At 39.4% G+C, this 22,727-nt stretch overlaps 1 protein-coding gene across 7 annotated transcripts; it reads right to left on the bottom strand.

Moving 5' to 3' along the window:
* Nucleotides 1-1,243: 1,243 nt before the first annotated feature.
* LOC134679504 (uncharacterized) lies at nucleotides 1,244-8,316 on the bottom strand. Of its 7 annotated transcripts, none has more exons than XM_063538463.1 (4): nucleotides 7,412-7,519; nucleotides 6,781-6,900; nucleotides 1,984-2,054; nucleotides 1,244-1,545 (listed from the first exon to the last, which is right to left on the bottom strand). In XM_063538463.1, exons 1-4 carry the CDS (start codon nucleotides 7,466-7,468, stop codon nucleotides 1,353-1,355), a joined length of 441 nt encoding a protein of 146 aa, XP_063394533.1. In that variant the 5' UTR covers nucleotides 7,469-7,519; the 3' UTR covers nucleotides 1,244-1,352. The 7 variants fall into 7 exon arrangements, with proteins under 7 accessions (XP_063394533.1, XP_063394543.1, XP_063394541.1 ...); XM_063538473.1 differs by having other exon boundaries at nucleotides 6,805-6,900; nucleotides 7,412-7,518; XM_063538471.1 differs by lacking the exon at nucleotides 7,412-7,519 and adding an exon at nucleotides 7,068-7,275.
* Between the last annotated feature and the right edge of the window lie 14,411 nt (nucleotides 8,317-22,727).

Raw genomic sequence — 22,727 nt, 5'->3', positions numbered from 1 at the left:
GCGCAGTTCCGGATCCAGTAGACGTTGAGGTAGTGCCTGTTCAAGATGCCCAGTAGAACGAGTGCGTGCAATGGGCTCCGTGACAGCCTTATCGTGAAGGGCTGACTTCTACGGTTGTTGCCCCTACAAGGGCAGTGATATTCTAGCCTGCATGTGGTATTTTAACACGGTAATGTTTTCTTTTTGTCCAATAATGAAATCTGTGGTTATATACCATTAGTCACGATGCTAGAAAGCGGTGACATGAAGTACCTACTTGATTACGTCGCCATTAAGGGTGATTATGTAATTTATTAACAATGTTGCTTAAGAGTGCTCATGAGTTCTGTCCAATCATAACTGCATCTTTCTCATGTATTTACAGAAGTAGACCTTTTGACTGTGATGGTTATTACGGTATAATTTTATGGCTATCAAGCCGGACCTGTGATCAAAGGGTCTAACTGTGCCATTTGCGCATTAATATATCGTCGAAACCTTATCATGATTATTTTGAACAACATTGTGGTATGCTAATGCAAAGCCTATCGATGGCGCTAGGGTGAATTATAACGCCTTGGTTATATTAAGGAACTGAGGCTTTTCACATGTATGTTACAGAGTTTCGTGAATAAGAGTTTGTACTGTTTACATGTGCTGTATCGGAGGGCACCTATGCACATGCATGAGACGTGTCCCACATTAGCCTCCCACCAGTTGAGGAGCCAACTCAACGGAGGAGCCAACCAGTAATGAACTGGTGGAGGCTACCGCCACCTGGTGAAGGCCCAGCTTGCTGCGACTGTGTTGGCTGCGGCAGTCTTTAGTGGCGGCCTTGATAACGGTGACCTGACGGGACGTAGGTCGGGTCAGAAGATGGCCGAGCTAAACGGTGGGGTCGTCATTTCATCGGTGTTTGACATCACTACGATAACCGGCAAGGTCACATCACTAGAGGTGGTCGTCCATCTTAGATTGGTTTTACGCGAGAGCGTCCTCGCATATTATTTCAGAACTATATTCTCATATTTGTGATTCCCTAATAAATGTTGTTATAAAGTGGTGTCTGGTGTTTTTACTCTTACATTAGGTAATTACTTATATTTAAATTAGAGCTGTGCCCATTCTTATAAATGAAACAACGTTAGGACATGTTTTTTATTTTAAATAGGGAGTAGGTATTCTTATTATGTAATTATACTAGGTAAGTAAGGTATAGGTGCTTAATCATACTTATTACTTAATTATAATTATTTAAACGATAACATTAGGTTCGTAGGTATTAACTACTTATATAACTTGGCCCGAAGTAGGTAAAGGACATATGTTATTGAATGCGCGTTGGATGTCTCCTCTGGCGGTTCGGATGATGGCTACCCTGGTGATGCCATCCCGGCCCGGCTGCGTCGCGACGATCTTGCCCAGCCTCCACCGGCAGGGTGGCAGGCGCTCTTCTCGCACCAGGACGACGGTGCCGACTGCGAGGCTTGGGCCGCGCGCGCTCCTCCACTTCGTGCGCTCCTGCAGCGTTCCGATGTAGTCACGTGACCAGCGCCGCCAGAAGTCCTGGGTGATTTGTTGCAAAAGTTGATAGTGAGTTAATCGGTTTTTTGGTACATTGTTATAATCTTCATCAGGAAGTGAATTTGGTGCCTTTCCAATTAAAAAATGAGCTGGCGTGAGGACAGGATAGTCAGGATTTGAAGTAGGTAATGGACACAATGGCCTAGAATTGACTATCGATTCTACTTGATGTAGGATAGTTACAAATTGTTCATAAGTTAACAGAGATAACCCTAATACTCTTTTTAAATGATATTTGGTTAGTTTTATACTAGATTCCCATAGTGACCCCATATGAGGTGTATAGACAGGAATAAAACTCCATTTTATGCCCTCGTCTGCGCAATGAGATGCTAGTTCGCTCGAGCTGTCCTGTAGATATTTATACAAATCTTTCAGTTCGTTACTAGCCCCATGAAAAGTTGTTGAATTGTCACTCACCAACTCCTTCGGTTTACCTCTCCTGGCGATGAACCGTCGCAGGGCCGCCAGGAAGTTGGCTGACTCGAGCCCTGTAATTAATTCGAGATGAATTGCCTTTGTTGCAAAACAAATAAATACTGCAATATAGCACTTATAGACCTTGTAACCACGTCCTGTCCTATCTCTAATGTTATAAGGTCCTCCATAATCGATACCCGTGATAGCAAAGGGGGGGGATGGGTTTACCCTCGAGGGGGGTAAGTCTCCCATTATAGGGTTAGTAGTCTTTGGATTTGCTCTAAAACACGGAACGCATTTATTTACAATTTTTGAAGCTAACATTCTACCTTTAGTTGGCCAGATGCGCTCGCGAATAGTAGATAGTAATAACTGAGGGCCAGCGTGCAGAGTACGTACGTGTGCGTTTTCCATCAGTAGTTTGGTAAACGTGTGTTCGTGACTTAGTATTAAAGGGTGCTTTTTTTCATATGCATAATGCGAAAGACCGATTCGTCCGCCTACGCGAATGAGTCCGTCCTTCATGAATGGGTGTAAAGATAATATTTTGGATTTGTTAAGAACCGGTTTGTTATTTTGCAACAATTTATATTCATGTGGAAATGATTCCATTTGTGAATGTCTGATTAATGTGTGATCCGATGTTTTTAATTCTTCTACGGACAATGGTCCTGATAATTTTATATTTGGATTAATTGTTCGTGTTTTATTTTTTGTGTTATATATAAATCGAAGTATGTATGCTAATACATGAATAAGTGTTTTATCACTAGACCACCTGTGAAAAAGATATTGTATCGTGTCGTTAGATTCTGTGTTAATAGCCAAGGTGAGTGTTATGTCTACGTCGCTCTCGGCCTCGGGTATGTGATCCAGTGACTCAGAATCGTGGGTTGGCCATGTGTCAGAACTCTGGCTTAACCACGCGGGCCCGGACCACCATAACTGGTTGGTTTCCAGCTTGCCTGGTGCTACCCCTCGGGACAAAAGGTCGGCGGGGTTCTCCTCCGAGCGGACCCAGGACCAGTCTTGCTTGTTTGTAAGTGATAATATTTTTGTGACTCTGTTACTAACAAAACAAGTTAATTTAAGGTTACTATTTTTAATCCAACACAAAGTTATTTTTGAATCTGACCACAGGTTGATTCCGGAAAGGTCACATTTTAATGCTCGTTTTACTTTATCTACATGTGTTGCGAGAAGTAAACTGGAACAAAGTTCCAAATTTGGAACAGTTTGGGATTTAATTGGTGTGATTTTTGATTTTGAATAAAGTAGGTGAACTTGGACGTTTCCTACCCTATCGCTCGATCGTATATAAATGGCAGCGCCATAGGCTTTAATACTGCTGTCACAAAATCCATGAATTTGTATCGTTACATAATTAGGTATGACTGTACATCTCGAAATTTTTAATTGGTTTAATAAAAACAAGTCTCGATAGAATGTGTTCCATTCTTGGATCAAGTCTTGTGTTAATTCGGTATCCCAATCTAATTGAGCCTTAAATAATTTTTGGATAAATATTTTGGCTACTACAATGACTGGTCCTGTCAAGCCTAGGGGGTCAAAAATGGACGAAATTACCCCTAGTACCTTTCTTTTGGTGATTGGGTGTGAAATTTGGTTTTCTTTAATGGTATACATAAGCTCATCTGAGTCACTAGACCACGCTAAACCCAGGACCTTATGTGTTTTATCTCCAAATTCGGTGGTAGATGTGTTTTGGTGTGTATGTGTTTCGCTCACCCGTTTTATGATGGCTTCGGAGTTGGACTTCCATTTCCGCAGCGTGAAGTTGGCTCCTCGCAGGATCTCGTTCACCTGTGATGCAGTTTCGGCTACCTGATTCTCGTCGTCACCGCCGGCGATAAAATCGTCCATGTAGAACTGGTTCGCTATGGCCTCTGCAGCTGCTGGAAATGTGTGTTGGTTCTCCTTTGACAATTGTAACAAACATCTGGTTGCAATATGTGGTGCTGACTTTAAGCCGAAACTTAATGTAGTCAGCATATAAATTTGGAGTCGTTGGTGAGTATTTTCACGCCAAAATATGCATTGTAGGTATTGTTGATTTGGTTTTAAATAAATACATCTGTACATTTTTTGTATGTCAGCGTTAATAACATATTGGTACTTTCGGAACCGTAGAAGTATATTTATAAGTTCGTCCTGTATTATTGAGCCTTTGTATTGGATATCATTCAATGAAACGCCGTTATCGGTCCTGCATGAGTAGGGATTGCAATCCGGTCCGGCGGATCCGGTAATCCGGCCGGATCCGGCACTTTTTAGAAGCTACCGGATCCGGTTAAAATCTCCGGATCCGGACCGGATCCGGGAAAATAGAAAAAAAGACCGCACGCAGCACCCACTGCGCGTTTTGTGTGAGATAAAGGCGACGGATAGAAGAAAGAAGTTAAACAGAATAAAGAACGAATGAAAAAATCTAAATTTAGTAAAATAAGAAGATATTTAATATGACGATGATTGAGAACAGAAGAGGATTTCCTCTTCTTTCATGTTGGTGGCACGAATCGGCACGATACGACGGTTACTTAAATAATTAGAAGTAATAATTAAAGGATGGAGATGTCATGGAAGGCATTTGGAACGACCGGTCTGGCCTAGTGGGTAGTGACCCTGCCTATGAAACCGATGGTCCTGGGTTTGAATACCGGTAAGGGCATTTATTTGTGTGATGAACACAGATATTTGTTCCAGAGTTATGGGTGTTTTCTATGTATATTTATCAGCATTTATTTATCAATATACTATACGTATATATATTATCGCTTAGTAGTACTACCTAAAGCTAGCTAGTACCCATATTACAAGCTTTACTTGGTTTGGGGCTACGAGTAGGTCGATCTGTATAAGATTGTCCCTAAATATTTATTCATGAATTATTTATTTATTTGCGATTTAGGTTATAAAACTATTTTCACAGATAAAAAATGACAGCAAGATAATATTGGAGCGCATTACATACAATTTTGGTTAAAAGTAAAATAGTTTGTTACTAGAATGGATGTCAGCGTTACAAATACATAATTCCATCAAAGAACAGTTACGAAAACTTGTCCTTTCAAGGAGTTCCATTTCCCATCCCATAATTATCCCATTAACAGGAATCTAATAATTTTATTGTAAACGTAAGCAGAATGTGCATGATTGAATATAATAAAATTAATAAATGACTTAGATTTCAAATATTTATTTCTATTTTGAGATTGACGATGTGACACTTTTTAATACATAGTTTTATTTTATTGTTAAAAAGTTATTTCCTATCTTCAAATTGTTGTTTTATGACTATATTTGTAAAAATACCCTTTATTTCTCATATAACGCATAAAACTTGAAAAATATGTTATTTAATTAACTTTAATATCCTTATACCTAACCGGATCCGGTCCGGCCGGATCCGGCCGGTTTGAGCCCAAAATCCGGCCGGATCCGGGCGGATTGAAAATCAATCCGGTTTGCAATCCCTATGCATGAGCAGTCAAAAACAATACGAATCGGGGTAGAGGGGGAGTCGCGAAAAATAGCCTGGTGGGGTAGAAAATTACATGGGCCATCATAATTATCTCGTAATTTAATCATATGGCCAGCTTGTTCGAACTCGCGCATGAAATTCACGTATTTATCTTTAAATTCGGGGTTCCGCTCGAACTTAGTTTCTAACGTTTTGAACCTCCGGTATGCTATGTGCCTAGATTGACCTAGCTTGGTAGGTGGCTGCTTTAATGGAAGTTCAATTTCAAAATTACCTTCAGAGTTGTGAGTGTGGGTTTTCATAAATATATCCTCACATTGTTTTTCATCATAAGGTAAATTTGGTGCGGAACCCTCCTCTATTTCCCAAAACTTTTTTAATTGGGTTTCAACTGTAATTTTACATTGAATAGCAGAATCGGATTTTTTATGTACGGGACCCGTAACTAACCACCCCAGGCGTGAGCGTCTCAGAACCGGTAATCCAGGCCCGAGCGAGTATTTACCGGTGAGAAGTAAATCGAAAAATATTTCGCCACCGATCAGCAAATCTACATCTTGAGCTAAGTTAAATTCGTCATCTGCTAATTTATAACGCGGCGGAATGTGCCAACGTTGCACGTTTGGTATTTCAATATTGGTTGTACAAACAGTAGGCGAAATAAAACAGGACAAATTAGTCGTAAAGGTTCCGTCTAAGGAATGCAATGTTATGTCACACGATTCTAGGACAGTAGACACTTTTTCATTGAAACCTATGACATTTAAGGCATGTTGTTGTTTAGGTAATTGTAACTTTTTTACCGCGTTTTGGGTAATAAAGTTTTCTTGCGAGCCATTGTCTAAAAATGCCTTCATTTTATGCACATTGTTATGCTTATCCCTAACAAGCACTTGGGCTGTTGTGAGGAAAACGGACCTATTTCGAGTATTGTTTGCTTGTTTTCCGATCAGGGTGTTATTAGACAAGGCGGTCTCGATTTGACTAGAACTCGGTTGTTCGTCGGTTAATGTTGAGATTGGTAATCGCGTTGGTGCGGGGTTACTACCTATATGAGTGTTGGTATTTGGTTTGTGTAGTAACGTATGATGCCTGCCCTTGCATACTCGACATGTACTGGCCCTGCAGTTTGTTAAGACATGCGTCCCGGACAAACAATTAAAGCATAATCGTAATTTATTCACGGCTCGGATTCGCGCGATCACGTTTAATGCACTAAACTTTGGACACTGGTTAATGTAATGCGTACTCGAACAATATGGACACTGGTTAGGTTTAAATTGTTTGGAGGTTACCTTAATAGGTTCGGACGTGGTTACCATGGCCTTCTTGGAAGTGATGGGTGCGTCCGATGGTACTGCTGGGCTGGTCGCTTCCAGCCGGTCAGCTCGGTTCTTTAGGAAGGTTTTGAAGTCCTGCAACGAAGGCAATTTTCTCAAATCAACACTATTTTCCCACTTTAATTGCAGTCGACTGTCTAACTTTTTAACTAGTAAGTGAATAATTGCGAGATCCCAATTTTCGGTAGGTACATTTAATGAACGCAAGGATCTCAAATGTTTGGAAATATTATCGCACAGACCTCTAAGACCTGAAGGAGTTGACGGTACAGGTTCCACATCGAACAAGGCTCGCATGTGGTCAGAAACTAAACGTTTAGGATTATTATAACGTTCACAAAGCATCTGCCATGCGAGCGTGTACCCTTCCTCGGAGAAATCGAGCGAACTAATTACCTCAAGTGCGCCGTCTCGTAAACAACTGCGTAGGTATTTATATTTTACAATAGGTGCCAAGCTAGCTTGATTGACTAGGGCATCAAAATTTGATGCCCTAGTCAATTTAATGTGTCTCGGAACTGCAGCCACTGTGTTAGGTCTCCATCAAAGCTAGGGAGGCTAATTTCGGGATACTTTATCGACTCACCGAGGGGCTGCTGCTGCGGGGCTTGGGGACTATGGTCATTTGGTATTGATTCGTCATCTATTTTCGCCAGCAGCTTGCCCTTAGCGCTAAGTCGGTAAAATGTGTCCTCGAAAGACTCACGTTCGGCCTCTTGGGCCTCGATGTCACCTTCCTCGCTGCACAGTGTCTCGATCCGGTCCTGTATCTCAGAGAAATCATTGTATAACTTTGGTAATTGATCTAGTCTTAAACTTATGTCTACAATTATTTCGGCCGTCAATGCACTTGAGTCGATTTTTTCTATAAATTTCTTAAATACAGTTAGTTTTCGCTTATAGACACCTCGTTTATTTTTTAACTGCCTAATTTCTAACTCTTCTAGGGTTCTTTTGGAAATTTCTGTTTCGTTAGCCATGATTAAAAACGATTACAATTTACAATTGGTAGGGTGGTTAAGCGATTACAGTTGAATTTGGTAGGGAAATTTGGTAAATAGGTTAGGAATTGCCAGCTCACTTGCCTTCTCGGTCGAAGCTCGTGCGCGTGGTGATTGCCCTCGCTTGGGCACTCCTTCTGCCTCTGGTGTGGTACCACCCACGTGGTCCCTTTGGTAGTTGCGGTCGTCGTTCCCTGCGCGGGCTGCGGTGCCACGCACCACGTGGTCCCGCTTTGGTGGCTCGGTCGGCGCCTTCGCTCAGGCTGCTCGATCGAGAGGTGTGGTCGCCTCCTAGTCACCTCTCCAGCTTCTTCAGGTCGGCGGAGCCCCACGCGGTTGCAACCTACGTGGTAACGTTGCTCTCCCGGCCTAAATCAGGATACGCGGCGATTCCTCGATGTACTGGGTTGCAAATGCTATTAAATTTACCAGTGATTCGCTGTCTAGTACTTGGATTAACCGCGATTTAAACTAGGGGTCACCATTATGTCCAGCGTGGAGGTAATGGCGGCCAAATAAAAGCAGGGAATATTATACTACATTAGGTTTAATGTTAAGCAGAAGGCTGGTTGGAAAAAGTGATTCGATATAAATCCAAATCGGTGCTTATATAGGTGCGTACAGCGCCACACTACTGATTAGTTATGAACTATTACATATACCAACATACCTAAACTAAGCTATTGAGTAATTATACTAGTACATAAGAGTTTCGGTAGATGTCACCTTATTTACATATTATGGAACTGTGGTGCTGTCTACTGGTGATTTATGTCTAATATCTAAGAAGTTTGAGAGCCCTAACCTAGATGGCGTAGGCAAGTAGGTATTGGCTAATATCTATTTATCTATTCCCTGTTAAGATAGGTCTTAACACTTTGTTTATTCCCGTATAAATGAGACACGTGTATATTCCCCTCTATTACTTGGCTCTTCTGCTGATGGTCCAGGTAGCCCCCAAATAGTTCCCGGTACTCCTAGGGTACTCAGCAACACCAAAATCAAAAAGTGGCCAAAAAAGACTAAAACTCATTATTGTAGTCCACAGGACACCTCAAATAAAGTCCATAACTATGTACAGATTCCGCTCGATGACCCCTTTGAATTCTTTGCTATGAGCCCCTAAGGCTTGTGAATTCAAAGGGGGCATCGACCTTAGTTATAAGTAAAATGTAAATATAGTTTTAGTTTTAGTTTTAAGAGCTCAGTGCGCCTCTCGCGCACTTGACGCTCCAGTCAAATATAGAGTCAAGGGTACCAGCCGCCCAACTCAAATTGTCCATGTCAAAAAAAAAAAAAAAAATACTTGGCACGTGCAGAAGACAACTCATAAAGTCGTTATACAGGGTGAAATTTATTCTTTGTTTCATAATAGTAATGTTTATAAAACAGTAAGGTGTTACAATTATAAAACGGTAGGTACATACATGACAACCTGTAGGCACACAATAGTACTGTCCTTAAACTAAAAACATATTATGTACATTAATTTATCGAACGAGCGAGCGAAGCGAAGCGAAGTTCTTACATTCGACTTGGATCACGCGGCTGGCTATAGCGGATGGCGCTGGGCCTAACAGGCGTTGCATGAACAAGAGATTTCCTTTGGCAGGATTGGTCCTTAGGACCCAGGGATGGATTCAAGAAGTGGAGCCACCGAGATTTTTGATGTAAATTTTTAGGGGGGGGGGCTCTACACTTGATCTTGATAACTGTATCATTTAAGCTATTAGGTTAAGTTTGCATATAAATCGGGGAGCCGAATTCATTTCATTCATTTCTGATTATCATAATGACACCATTCCGAAGTAAAAACACATAAAATATTAAAAAAATACTTTTTTTTAAATTCCTCTTCACGCTTAAAGTACTGACCCAATTTAGTTAAAATTTGGTACAGAGATAGTTTGAGTCCCAGGGAATAACATAGCATACTTTTAATCTCAATAATCATCACTTAAGGGTGTGAAAAGGGAGGAGGAAATTTGTATGGGGATTAAATAACCGCTGAACCGATTTAGATAAAATTTGGTATAGAGATAGTTTGAGTCCAAGGGAAGAACATAGGATAGTTTATATTCCAAAAAAATACCTTAAAAATCAAAGGTAAGGTGTAAGATTGTATGGGAAATCAATAAACGCTGAACCGATTTCGATGAAATCTATGTCTACATCTTTGATTTAGTTGAAAATGATACTAAACTTGACCATCAGAAGATAGTTTGATACTCAAGAACTTAAGTAAATTTGTTCTAATTTAAATGAAATTGGGTAAACGTGTAGTTGAGGGCATTATATTTTAGTCATTAAATTCTGAGCAGGCTCGATTAAGGTATTATTGAGGTAGAAGAGCTTAGAAGGCCAAAAAGCTGTTTGTGAGGGGCTAGGCCCTATTCTGGTCATTTTATTTGCATAAAACATGGTCGAATTTAGTATCAAATGAAAGTGCTCGGTTCGCACTTCTATAACTCTCGTTTTTAAATTCACATTTTTGAAATTATTGGCAAGATAAAAATAAAATAATATAAGTAAACATAATATAGGTATTTGACAGGAAATATTTCGGCTTAGCACAGATATAGTTTATTTTAATCTCTATGATTTCTATGATGACTTAAATCCTAGGCTTATTATTAACCGAGTAACTAAAATATTAAACAGGAACTTTCATTGCGCATATAATAATATAATTTGGCTGTGCATTAATATTTTAGCGCCAAAAAATATATATTAGCCTCAAATATAAGCATGATATTATTATAAAAACTGGCAGCAAAATCAAGCCACCCAAAAAATTATAGGGAACTTAAAGTGACAGGTTGGGGAAAAAGTGAGTGATAAATACGGGGGACTTTGTATGCTCCATCTATCGGGTGGTCTGTGGCCCCAGCACATTCCTCAGATCTGATTAATGTTAGTTGTGGAACTTACAATGGCTTCCAATATCCCGGTGCCGTAGAACAATGGTGTATAACACATAGTTTGCTTTAATATGGGTAATGCAGCATGACAGAATGTTGACTAAGCATAATTCATGGTATGTATAAATATTAGTAATAATATTTCAGCTTATATACGTCCCACTGCTGGGCACAGTCCTCCTCTCATAAGCGAGAGGGATTGGGCTATAGTCCCCGCGCTAGCCCAATGCATGAACTTCACATACAATTAAAAAAGGGTCTCCCCACACCTATCGACGTAAAATCGGCAATGACGGGACTAGCGAATAGAAAAAAGCTTTATGTCTACACAATAAGAGCGAAAAAGACGTCGTCGTTCTGCTCGGCTCGGGGCGACGACGTCTTTTTCCATTCTTTTTCGATTCTTTTGCGATTTATTTACACTTGCGTCGTTATAAAGCAGTTTACCATCGGATATTGACGATTCCGCGTCGATAGCTGTGGGGAGACCCAGAAAACTTATAAATTAAAAATACAAATGCGTATTGGACCGAACCTAGCGCGCGTCGCCTCTATGGGGAGTTATCAAAGCGCCTCATAGAGGCCTCCGGTGACCAGAGGGCTGGCCTATATTTTGCCCAAAGGATCAGCATTGCCATCCAGCGGGGCAATGCGGCTAGCCTTCTGGGCACCCTACCTACGGACCATGACTTAGGGCAAATTTTTTATTTATAAGTTTTAGTGATTTGTTATAAAGTTGTAAAAATGTTATTAAATAAAACAAAATGTGTTTATTTCATTACTTTTTACAATAATGTTGAAATTAGAATGTAAAGAAAGTGGGCTCAAGATTGTAGAATTACCTAAATTTAAAGCGTCTTGATTAAAACTTGTACTAATTTAAACTTTTTCTGTTTCTTCTATTTTAGTTTGCTCCGAGCTTAACCTCTAGCCGCCCATACGTCAAACTTTGCCAAGCAAAATGAAATTTTATTTTGTTAACGCAAAGTTGAAATTAAAATGGAACACGAGACCTTTTTATAGGTCTCTGGGCAGCTAGAGGTTAAAAAGTTTTTTCGAGTTGACATTAAGAGCGTTTATTCGCTCTGAGCTTACTGCCGAAAAAACAGACAATGAGCTAGGTTAATCAGAAGTTAAAAGTACTTGGGGGTTGTCCATAAAAGGATGACTACACGCTAGACCGAGCCGGGGCCGGGCCGGAGCTTTCGGCGCTTACTTTTCTATGACATGGCAGGTGATCACGTGATGCCTTCCATAGAAAACGATGCGCCGGAACCTCCGGCCCGGACACGGCCCGGTCCAACGTGAGTCATCCTTTAATCGTCATAGAAACACACCATAAGTAGGTACCTAGTTAATTAATTTACAAAAAGCTAGTTCTTTTTAAAATATGAAAATCTCCAACTAACTCTGGAGCTTTATGCAGAAAGCATCGGCTCCAGACTTTGCTTTTTTTTAAATAAACTACCTTAACAAGGTTAGAAACTTATTTTTTAAAACACGCAGAACACTTTTAGGCTTAGAACACACTTTACTTCAAATTGTGTGTGAGTAATTGTCAACGCTATATATGAATCCGGCTCTCGCTTTATTTTTTGGCGCAACTTTGCTTTAGCGAAAGACTTAGGGCTCGATTTGGATTTTGAAATAGACATCTATTATTAGACATCACCAAGATACGATAACGATATGTTTAAGATCTAACCTGTCAAATTTGACATTTGCGCGATTCTGGAGATACTCTTGAACGATTTCCACAGGATATGACTTAGAGATCCAATTCACATCTAATACGAGTAGATATCTTACTCTAACGTAAAAGTGACATTGGTTGCCCGAATAGCGCTGCAAAAGAGAACTAGTTGATATCTAAACTATAACGTAACTAGAATGGATCTAGTACGTGCCGTCTCTTGTGAATATCTTGAAGTTCGAATACGGTAGTTAGTGTTGGTAGGAACTCGAGTCCACTGAGTCTGAATTTGAAGAAATCAGCTCGTTTTACGGGACTCGGCGCTTAAAAAACTTCTGAGTGTTTTAAGCCTTTGTTGAGCCTTTTCTACGAGAAAAAGGACTCGAGTCTCCGAATAAAGACTCCGTCGACCATTTTATAGGTTTTTGTATGATTTAGGCGTTATTGTATGATTTGTGTTCCTAATTCACAAATTTTACATAAAGACAAAGCGTTTTGAACTTTTTTATAAAAAAAAATACCATCATATAATAACATCTTAGTTATCCACTTTCTAAATTACCTCACGTCCGAATTTATCAAAATGCACCTTAACAGGGTTTTCACATAATAGTAAGACTGAATGTGTATCAAAATGTCTATTTTGCTGAAAACTTATTAATATTTCTAAGCACGAGTACAGGTGTATTCCTAGCCTTAGTTTTAAAGGTATTTTGCTAAGTAATTAGTTGGCAGAGTTTGCTAACTTTTGCCCCAAGTTTTCGTAAAACGTTTACGAAAGTACTGAAACGCAAGTATATTCTAGTCTCGGTTTTCCCAACGTGTTATGAAAAGATTCTGTAGATACTTTTCGCTTCCCATTTTGCAAAGTTAGTTTTTAAGCCTCTTACATAGATGGGAGGGTAGGGGCCTAGGGGGGCGGTTCAAAAAAATCTTTTTTTTTTCGGGGCACCTTATTATTAGTTACACTTACAATTTTTGAGAAATGTCAATTTTGATCATAGTCATAAAAAATCCAATCCAATGCATAACCTGTTATTAGAAACAGAATAAGCCTCCTGGGGTCCGATTCTCAAAAGCTTGTAACTTGTAATACAAATAGATGTCGCTTTCTAACAAAACCTGTCAAAAAGCGACATCAGTGCCTTGTTTATCAAAAGCTTGTAGTTTTTTGACAGCTTTTGTTAGAAAGGGACTTCCACTTGTATTATAAGTAACAAGCTTTTGATAAACAAGGCACAGCTTGTATTACAAGTTACAAGCTTTTGATAAACAAGGCACAGCTTGTATTACAAGTTACAAGCTTTTGATAAACAAGGCACAGCTTGTATTACAAGTTACAAGCTTTTGAGAAACGGGCCTCTGTTTGAAATGTTTATTTGTCATACGTAGATACAGCTGTAGTGCATAGTTATTTCACGGAAACTTACGAACGTATCTTGCTATTTCAGGCAGTCTCGGTACAAAAAGTACTGACATTGCCTGAACTAGCATGACTGCATCACAAATACAAAGGTTTCCGTGAAAATACGATGGAAAACCCTTAGGTAACTGGGTTCAGAGTTGCTTTTACGGTTCATAATTATGGTGCTAATACCGCCCTATAGGGCGGTAATTGGTACAATACTTGCATATGTCGAAAATTTAAAGGGTCAAGTCAAGTCATATGTAGGTACACTAGGTACTGTAAAACATACAATCCTTCTTCCTCGCGTCATCCCGGCATTTTGCCACGGCTCACATAGGAGCCTGGGGTCCGCTTGACAACTAATCCCATGATTTGACGTAGGCACTAGTTTTACAAACAATACACGTGCACGTGCACGTGCGTGTAATAAGTTGTAAAACATACAATACACGTGCGAAAAGGTAATTCGCACTTGTATCGTGATTTGCTGCTTCGTCTTTTGTTATTTCGAAATCTTTTGTGTGTTTGACCTATTCCCATTGATTGACAAAGAGCACTTGTTAAGGTTTTCATTTACGGTGTAGTGTAGTATATCCACCATCCCCCGGACACGTTGAGTGGTCGTGTGTTATCGACATCTCGACGAGAGCCCTACGCTTTGTCTCGGATAATCAACGACGTTTTATCTCCGGTTACACCACGCGTACTATAGTTACAGAACCCCCTAACCTAATGTAAATTTCATTCGATAGCGTGACGAGCGTTCGCGTTTGCGTTATTTCTAATTTTTAGGGTTCCGTACCCAAAGGGTAAAACGAGACCCCATTACTAAGACTCTGCTGTCCGTCCGTCTGTCTCACGAACCGTGATAGCTAGACAGTTGAAATTTTCACAGATGATGTATTTCTGTTGCCGCTAAACAATAAATACTAAAAACAGAATAAAATAAAGATCTAAGTGGGGCTCCCATACAACAAACGTGATTTTTGACCGAAGTTAAGCAACGTCGGGCGGGGTCAGAACTTGGATGGGTGACCGTTTTTTTTTGCCTTTTTTTGCATTATGGTACGGTACCCTTCGTGCGCGAGTCCGACTCGCACTTGCCCGGTTTTTATTGTTCTTATGGGATTCTGAACAGCGCGCCAAGCAGGACATTTCAGAAACTCAAAATCTCATACAAAATGGCAACGCAAATGCGTACATCACGTCACGCTATGGAATCAAATTTACATTACGGGTAGGAGAGTACCACAGAACTAGTTAGGTAATATGTTCTGTGGAGAGTACAATACACTGTGTAAAATACAGGCATATCTAACTTGGCAAAATTGCGCAGTCATACCCTAGTGTCCGCTTTACGCAGGTATCATGTCAAATAGAGTTTTTATAAATAGGTTTACACTTCTCTTTTTCTGTATTGTTGCGAATATAAAAAGAACAGTGTAAAGAATCCAAAACACTACCTATTATTTCGAACAGAGCTTAACACTCAACGTGCAAAACGATCTACACAAAACTCACTAATTGCACTGGAGCATAAATAAAAATCCGCTTCCGAGAATCCATTATTCCTGCTAACTAATGAAAAGAGATGAAATCGAAAAAGTGTGAAGAACAGGTAGAAATATCTAGGTTCCGTTTGAAATAAAATATTTTAAGAAACTACAATCAATCGAAAACATTTCCATCTTCATCACTTACTTACGGCCCGGCCGGCATTGCGCGACCGGCGGCGGCGGCGGTAACCATGCACATAGCACGTTGGTATGGCAACGTGCTATGTGTACCTAGGGTTGCCGCCGCCGCTAGATGGTTGGCAGTCCTCATTACTGTGGGTTTCTCTAGAAAGTGTGGAATAAACTATAGCCCGCAGTATTTCCTTTGAGAATAAGTACTCCCATCTTAAACCGGCAACGCACTTGAAACTCCTCTGGTGTTGTGTCCATAACCGACGGTAATTGCTTACCATCGAGTGATTCGTCAACTTGTTTGCCTCCTGTATCATAAAAAAGAGCAAATTACTTGATATCTCTGATGTTATAGACAGCAGGGGAGAGTAGCCTAAATCGGGTACCCCGCCTAAAGCCGGTAGGCGCTGTTTTATTGCGAAATTAAGTCCAAATGTAATGATTTTGTGAACACTACTAAGTTTTCGAAAACTATAGTGGGGCCCCAGGCTGCAGAACCCTAGTGCAAGTGTGCGCCGCTAAAGAGACGCGAACTATCGACTCCCTACTAATGACCCCGGGTAGGGTTGCTACATGCGACATGTAAACAATTTCATCAGATTTTTGAGTAGGTACCACTGCGAACGTTGACAATCACTTGCGCTTCGCCATCGAATCGTTTTGTGTTTCTCTATTATGTACTCTTCCATATTAGTGTGGCAGAGACAGTTGTATTTCGTTCGCTACCTAGCGTTAGCATTTGTCATGTTAGCCACGCGCCCTGTTCGACTGCCGTCGATCAGCCTTGAGTTATACAAACTAAACAACCTCCATACAATCGATGCTACGGCACCAACGCGAAAAAAATAGGAAATGTAAAACAATACAAATTAAATTTATTTTTCATTAAAAACATTATTTAAAACTCAATTCTACCAGCCAACACTGGGGAACAATAAAATTCACCATTGCACCAGCGTATTCTGCTACTCCTGTGGATAAAATGCAAGTCTTATTAGTTTTTGAACAATAAAGAAGGCCCTTATAAAGCTGGTTAGGTGAAAAGAAAGTTTTTACTTTGCTGGCCAATATGATCACTGTGTTACATAAAATCTTCGAGGAAGTGACAACCCTAACAACTAGTTGGCTTCGTTTACCACCGAAAGCGTTATGTTCCTTTGACAATCACTTGCCACGAACTTCAAGTTTCCGACAAAAATGTCTTGGAATATTCAATGTTTCGAGTAAAGGCTCCTCTTCACGTTGGGCCAACGCCAACGCCAACGAGGGACGCAGCCATGCGGTAGAATGAGATAGCAATATCACTTGCTCCCTCTAACGCATAAATGCGTCCCTCGTTGGCGTTGGCGTTGGCCCAACGTGAAGAGGAGCCATAAAGTGCCAGAAATAATGACAATCTGCCCGATTCGAACTTTAAGATACGTCTATTAAAAGATCTAGAGACGATATGTATTTAGATGTGTCAGTGTCAAAAGTGACGTTTTTGTTTGAAGAAACGTCACATTTGACACTGGCATATCTAATCCATATCGCTTCTAGATCTATTAACTGACGTATCTTAAAGCTCGAATCGGGCCGAGTAACATGTTGTTTACATGGTGGCCATGGTGCTTTAGGTTTTTTATACAAACAATAATTATAAATACGAAAACCGATATTTCGTTACCTGCCTCTCTATCATACGAGTGATAGAAGAACTCAATTTGTGGAAATGTAATTGAAACGCAAATGCTAAGTTGTTTTACGTCGTAATTAATAGTTAGTAAAAATAGGCGTGAAGTTTTATATTACCTATCTAAAATTTCGGTAGCTTTTACGTTATTATTTTAATCAATAACAAGCGTATTGAAATGCTTTTTCATATTTTAAATTTTTGGGGTTCTTCACCACTCTTGGGATAAGAAAACTCCATAGGTAGGTAAATAGTAAATAGATTTAAGAACCACTACCACAAGTTTTGTCATCGACAGATACGCTCGCGTCTAAGTAACTTACTTTCTATGCATCTCGCTCGTACTCGCATATTAGTGCAAGCGAGATGTATAGAAAGTAATTTACGTAGACGCGAGCGTATCTGTCAATGTCAAAACTGGTGGTAGCCGTAAAGTTTTGAGAATTACTATGATACACTATCTATCAGATACATTGTACCTACAGATGTAAATAGAATTATCCACGATCGCCTGTTAAATCTGTCAAGCCCTTGATAATCGTTTGTCCTTATCCATCATTTTGACATTTGTTTGTTAGAAAGAGACACAATTTAACAAAAACAATTTAAAATTTATGAATACGTGGGTAATGTTATAAAAGTTACCTCCGTTGGCTCTGTTTAAGACACGGAAACCTAACATACGAAGAGAAATAAACAATAACATGTAAAAAAACAATTAACATACAAAACTACAAAGTTAAACTCAGTGCAAACTAATAGAAACTCGGTTAAAGCGGACGCTTAAAGACGCTCCGAGCGTAACAGAAAATTATAATAAATTGTACAACTTTAACCGGGTTCAAAGAGAAAAGTAAGGGAAAAGACCGAATTATGGAAATGGTAACCCTCAGTGGGAATTAAATCATATTTGGAACTTGAGAATAAAAACTCGTAATGAATTTTAAAGGATTTTCATCGCTGTTTATTGGGACGATAAAGAAGGCAATAGTTTTAAGGAAGTGCATTTTAGTTTGTGAGTCTTTGTCATGGTAATTCATTCTTTTCAGTAACTCGAAGTTTTAAAATTGTACAGAATAAACTTTATTCAAGAAACAATTAAACTAAACTTAAGTAAAACGTGAGATGTAAAGAACCTCAACCTATTAGGTTTGCCAGCGAGCGATGGAGCGCAGTAAGTAGTAGGTATAGGCAGGCGTGGCTCACTCCGCGATTTCGTTGCGTCGTTAAAAGTACATGCGGCCCACAGCAATTTTGGTGTCTAGCAGTAGTAGTTGCCACGAACCGCTACAGAACGGACGCCTATTCGCACTTGCGCCACCTTGCAGTCATATCTGTGGTAAATTCGTAATAGGCGCGTAGGTACTAAAGTGTTCGCAGAAATGATCTGATAAGAAACACTGAACTACTTACGGTCCAGAACTTGATGCAAACGAAGGTCTCAATATTTGCACATGTAAGATATTTTGGACACATTGGCCGGTCCGATATATCTGATGGCGACTTTCCAAGAGTATAATGTGAGTTTGAAACTTGCACAAGTTTAGTAAGCCTTATCGGAAGTGCAGAACACTCTTCAACAATGTCGCTTCAACCCTTGACTCGAGTTTAGCAAAAAAGTACTGAAGTTTCGATATAAAGAGTCTAAAAAACTCGACTCCTAAATATTAAAACTTCAAAGACTCGAACCACACTAACCTTAAGTCCTTCCCGAGTTGGGGCAACAGGAGCACGATTCAGATTCCGGTTTGGAAATGGTTTTGATACTACCTGACGATCGTCTTGGGGATTGGCACGCATCTCACGCGCCACCAGCATGTGCATCCGAGGCACCCACCACCGCTTTAAGTCCACTGCCAGGTGGCTTGAGTTCGACGACGGTGTCGCACATTGATTGAAACACACACATTGATTGAAATCCTTTTTCTATCCTACCTATTAATACAGTAAAATTATACATTTTGCGTTTGCGTCAAATCCGGTAGTTCTGATTTTTTGCAGGCTTGTTTATGATGTTGGCCCAATGAATAATCCAAGTTTGTGACCTCGAGCGCCGAACGCAACTTTGTCAAAAATCGAATAAACCGCAATTTTTTTTAGATTTAGGCGATTATAACCCTAAAGTACTAGTTTTTGATAGTAACTTCCTAGGGCGTTTTTAAAGTAGACTAAAATTGCTACAATAAGACACTAGAATTGTCTCTGTACACCTAATATTTTCCGATATCAAGCCTTTCAAAATTTTATAATTTTACATCAGTTCTTAGCTATAATATAGGGGTTAGGTAGGTAATTTCTATGGAATTCATCACCGGCACGTTCTACAAAATATTTATTTTCCATAAAAAAATGTATGAGTGCCTATTTTGAAAAAATATTTAAAAATATAAAAATTTAAATATAAAATTTTGAAAGGCTTTATCTCGGAAAATATTAGATGTACAGAGACAATTCTAGTGTCTTATTGTAGGAAATTTAGTCTACTTTAAAAACACCCCAGGAAGTTACTACCAAAAACTAGTACTTTAGGGTTACAATCGCCCAAATCTAAAAAAAATTGCGGTTTATTCGATTTTTGACAAAGTTGCGTTCGGCGCTCGAAGTCACAAACTTGGATTATTCATTGGGCCAACATCATAAACAAGTCTGCAAAAAATCAAAACTACCGGATTTGACGCAAAAGAGCCAGGTTACAAAATTCGACAAAGTTACTGGATTATATGTACTATGATAATATATATATGATTGTTACGATTTTTATTACTATTTTAAATTTATCTATCTATTTATTATTTTATTAACCTTTCTGTAAATCAATTTAACTAATTCTTTTGTGTCGTTTATTTATTTATCGTATGGCATTCTTTACATGTCACTGCAGTATAAAAATTAAAATTTAAAACTAGAATTTTTAAAATAATCTACGGCTTTCCCAGTCAGGGTCTTGAGCTCTTCAATGTTGCCACCGAATTTGGTGTCGGGGCATCCTAGCACCATGTGGCGGATTGTTTGTTCGGGTTTTCCACATCCGCATGCCGCCGATTCACACCTTGTGTCGTGATCTGGCCGCGTAGCCAACATGCCAATCGCTTACGCTACGTAGCGATCGAAACGCAACTGTCACTGTCGCACTAATATGGAAGAGTGATAAAGAGACACAAAGCGTTTCGTTGTCGAAGCAATAGCGATTGTCACCTTGGCTATGCCCGCAAAGCGGTGATCTGTCCAAATCGTTATAAAAATCTAACCTAAATAAATATTCGCAGCGGTTTTAACTTCATACACTTCTCTTTGAACCTCTGTTATCAACTTATCATTACAAAAGATATCCTTTTTATATTTTCAAACGCAAGCTAGAAATAAATTCCGTTTCCACGGGCTGCCCACTCAAAATATCGGAATGCGCAGTGTATTTTATATCGGCCTTTGAATAAACCAATACGTTTAGGGTATGTATGTATTCATCATATGTATTCGTAGACGTATCGCTACCACTTATGAAATCGCTCAGATTGTATGTGAGGTGTATGCGATAGGCGGAGAGCGGAGCACGATAAACTTTAGCAGTTTTCGTCTAAGACCGTCTTTCCACTGAGGTGGACCGATAGTATTGGTTGTAACCGATATTATCTTCTCCGATCTGCTAAATTATAATCAATGCTTTTGGTGGATTCCCGCACGTCTCCTTTCATCTACGCTCATATCTGCCTCCGTAGAAAGATACCCTTATAGTATACGAACACTAGTCGACAAAACGACTACACTACAAATACTGAGTTCTTTGCTGTGCTTATATAACTGCGCTAAAAAAAGTTCAAATAATAAATAAATAAATATTATAGGACATTCTTACACAGATTGACTAAGTCCCACAGTAAGCTCAAGAAGGCTTGTGTTGTGGGTACTCAGACAACGATATATATAATATATAAATATGTACTTAAATACATAGAAAACAACCATGACTCAGGAACAAATATCTGTGTCATCACACAAATAAATGCCCTTACTGGGATTCGAACCCAGGACCATCGGCTTCACAGGCAGGGTCACTACCCACTAAGCCAGACTGGTCGTCAAATAAAATAATACATCGCAGTGTGTGTTTGTTTGACGTAGATTTGGAAATGTATGACCACAAGTCTTTGTTGTTTCATTCATTTATTAGCCTGTTATAATTTAATTTCTATTGTTATTCAAACTTTTCGCCTCTAAGGAAATAGCGTTTGTGGCAAACGGCTTTTGTTTATTTTATAAAATAATTACGTTTTTACTATTTGGTATGTAACTTAACTTGTGAAATTGAGTAGGAAATTTGGCGCTTCACTTATTTCAAAGGTTCGTAACAATTGACAAAAATGGATTATAAGGGTGAAATAAATTAGGTTTGAAAGTTGTTTTCGCAATGCAAACCACTGTTAAATCTAGTCATCACGATTTATACACCATTAGGCATTTGTAACTAAAACGGAACTTACCGCATTCGCATACGTATGTACTTACAGTCAGCAGCAGAAGTTGCTAGGCGGACCAGGTGTTCAAAATGACCTTGACGCGACTTTATTGTTAAGAGAATAAGAGCGTCCCAAAGTAATTTTGAACATCTCGCCCGCTTAGCAATTTCTGCTGCTGACTACTTACAATTCTACCACAACACAATCAACGAAATTATGGAATGGTGAAGCTAACCCGCTTCCGCTCATGGCTCGCGTCACGCCCGCTCCGCTCCGCTCGTATTATGATTTTACTCGAATGCGCTTATTGAGAGAGCCACTATCTTCTCTATGGGCTCTTGTTATTATGTACGGTCAGCAAACAAACTTGCTTTATATTCTACACTGCTGACGGTATTCGGGTTTACTTACATTTAAAGTTATAGAGGGTAAGCAACATTGAAATGTTGAAAGAGTAAAAGAACTCTGTGATAAAGACATTCCTAAAATATACTATAAATAAGTTGACAATATAAAATAATGTAATTAACTATTTATTATTTCAATGTATTTTTTGACGTTACAATCCTGAATTAATTTATGTTAATAGCTGACATTCTATTGATTAATCAATAAGTTTAAATTATTATTATATCGCCTTAGAGACCTGTTTAATCAGTATAAAACTGCAAATATGCATGTATCTTACTATTGTGTGCCCTTACAGGGTGTCATGAACTGGCCTTTTAAATTGTAACACCTTATTATGTACATGACATTGCAATATTGAATAAATGACTAAATAACGCAAACTAATTGTTTGGGGTTGTTAGAATGCATTCCATTCTAGTTGCCTGTGGTAGAAAAAGTACAGTCAACGATAAAATGAGTATAATCAGGCGTGGCTCACGCCGCGATTTCGTCGCTTTGCTACAGGTAGCTAAAAGTACATCCGTTCAACCCCAATTTTGGGGTTTGCTAAAAGCCGTACGTGGCGCTGGCGCCACCTAGCGGCCATATCTGTGCTGATCGTGACAGACGCGTTTTGTTAGAGAGTGAGTCTTCTGTACCTATACTAGTACTATT

Source organism: Cydia fagiglandana, chromosome 2 (assembly GCF_963556715.1).
Source record: "Cydia fagiglandana chromosome 2, ilCydFagi1.1, whole genome shotgun sequence".
Lineage (NCBI taxonomy): Eukaryota > Metazoa > Arthropoda > Insecta > Lepidoptera > Tortricidae > Cydia > Cydia fagiglandana.
Note: the sequence above shows the minus strand (reverse complement) of the source record. Positions and strands in the feature narration are given on the sequence as shown.

Bases quoted from the DNA above. Each gene is read 5' to 3' on its own strand.
- LOC134679504 (XM_063538441.1), bottom strand. From the start codon at position 4,086: ATGTACAGATGTATTTATTTAAAACCAAATCAACAATACCTACAATGC. The intron at 1,546-1,983 runs GTGAGTGACAAT...CAAATCACCCAG, and splicing joins GAGGTAAACCGAAGGAGTTG to GACTTCTGGCGGCGCTGGTC.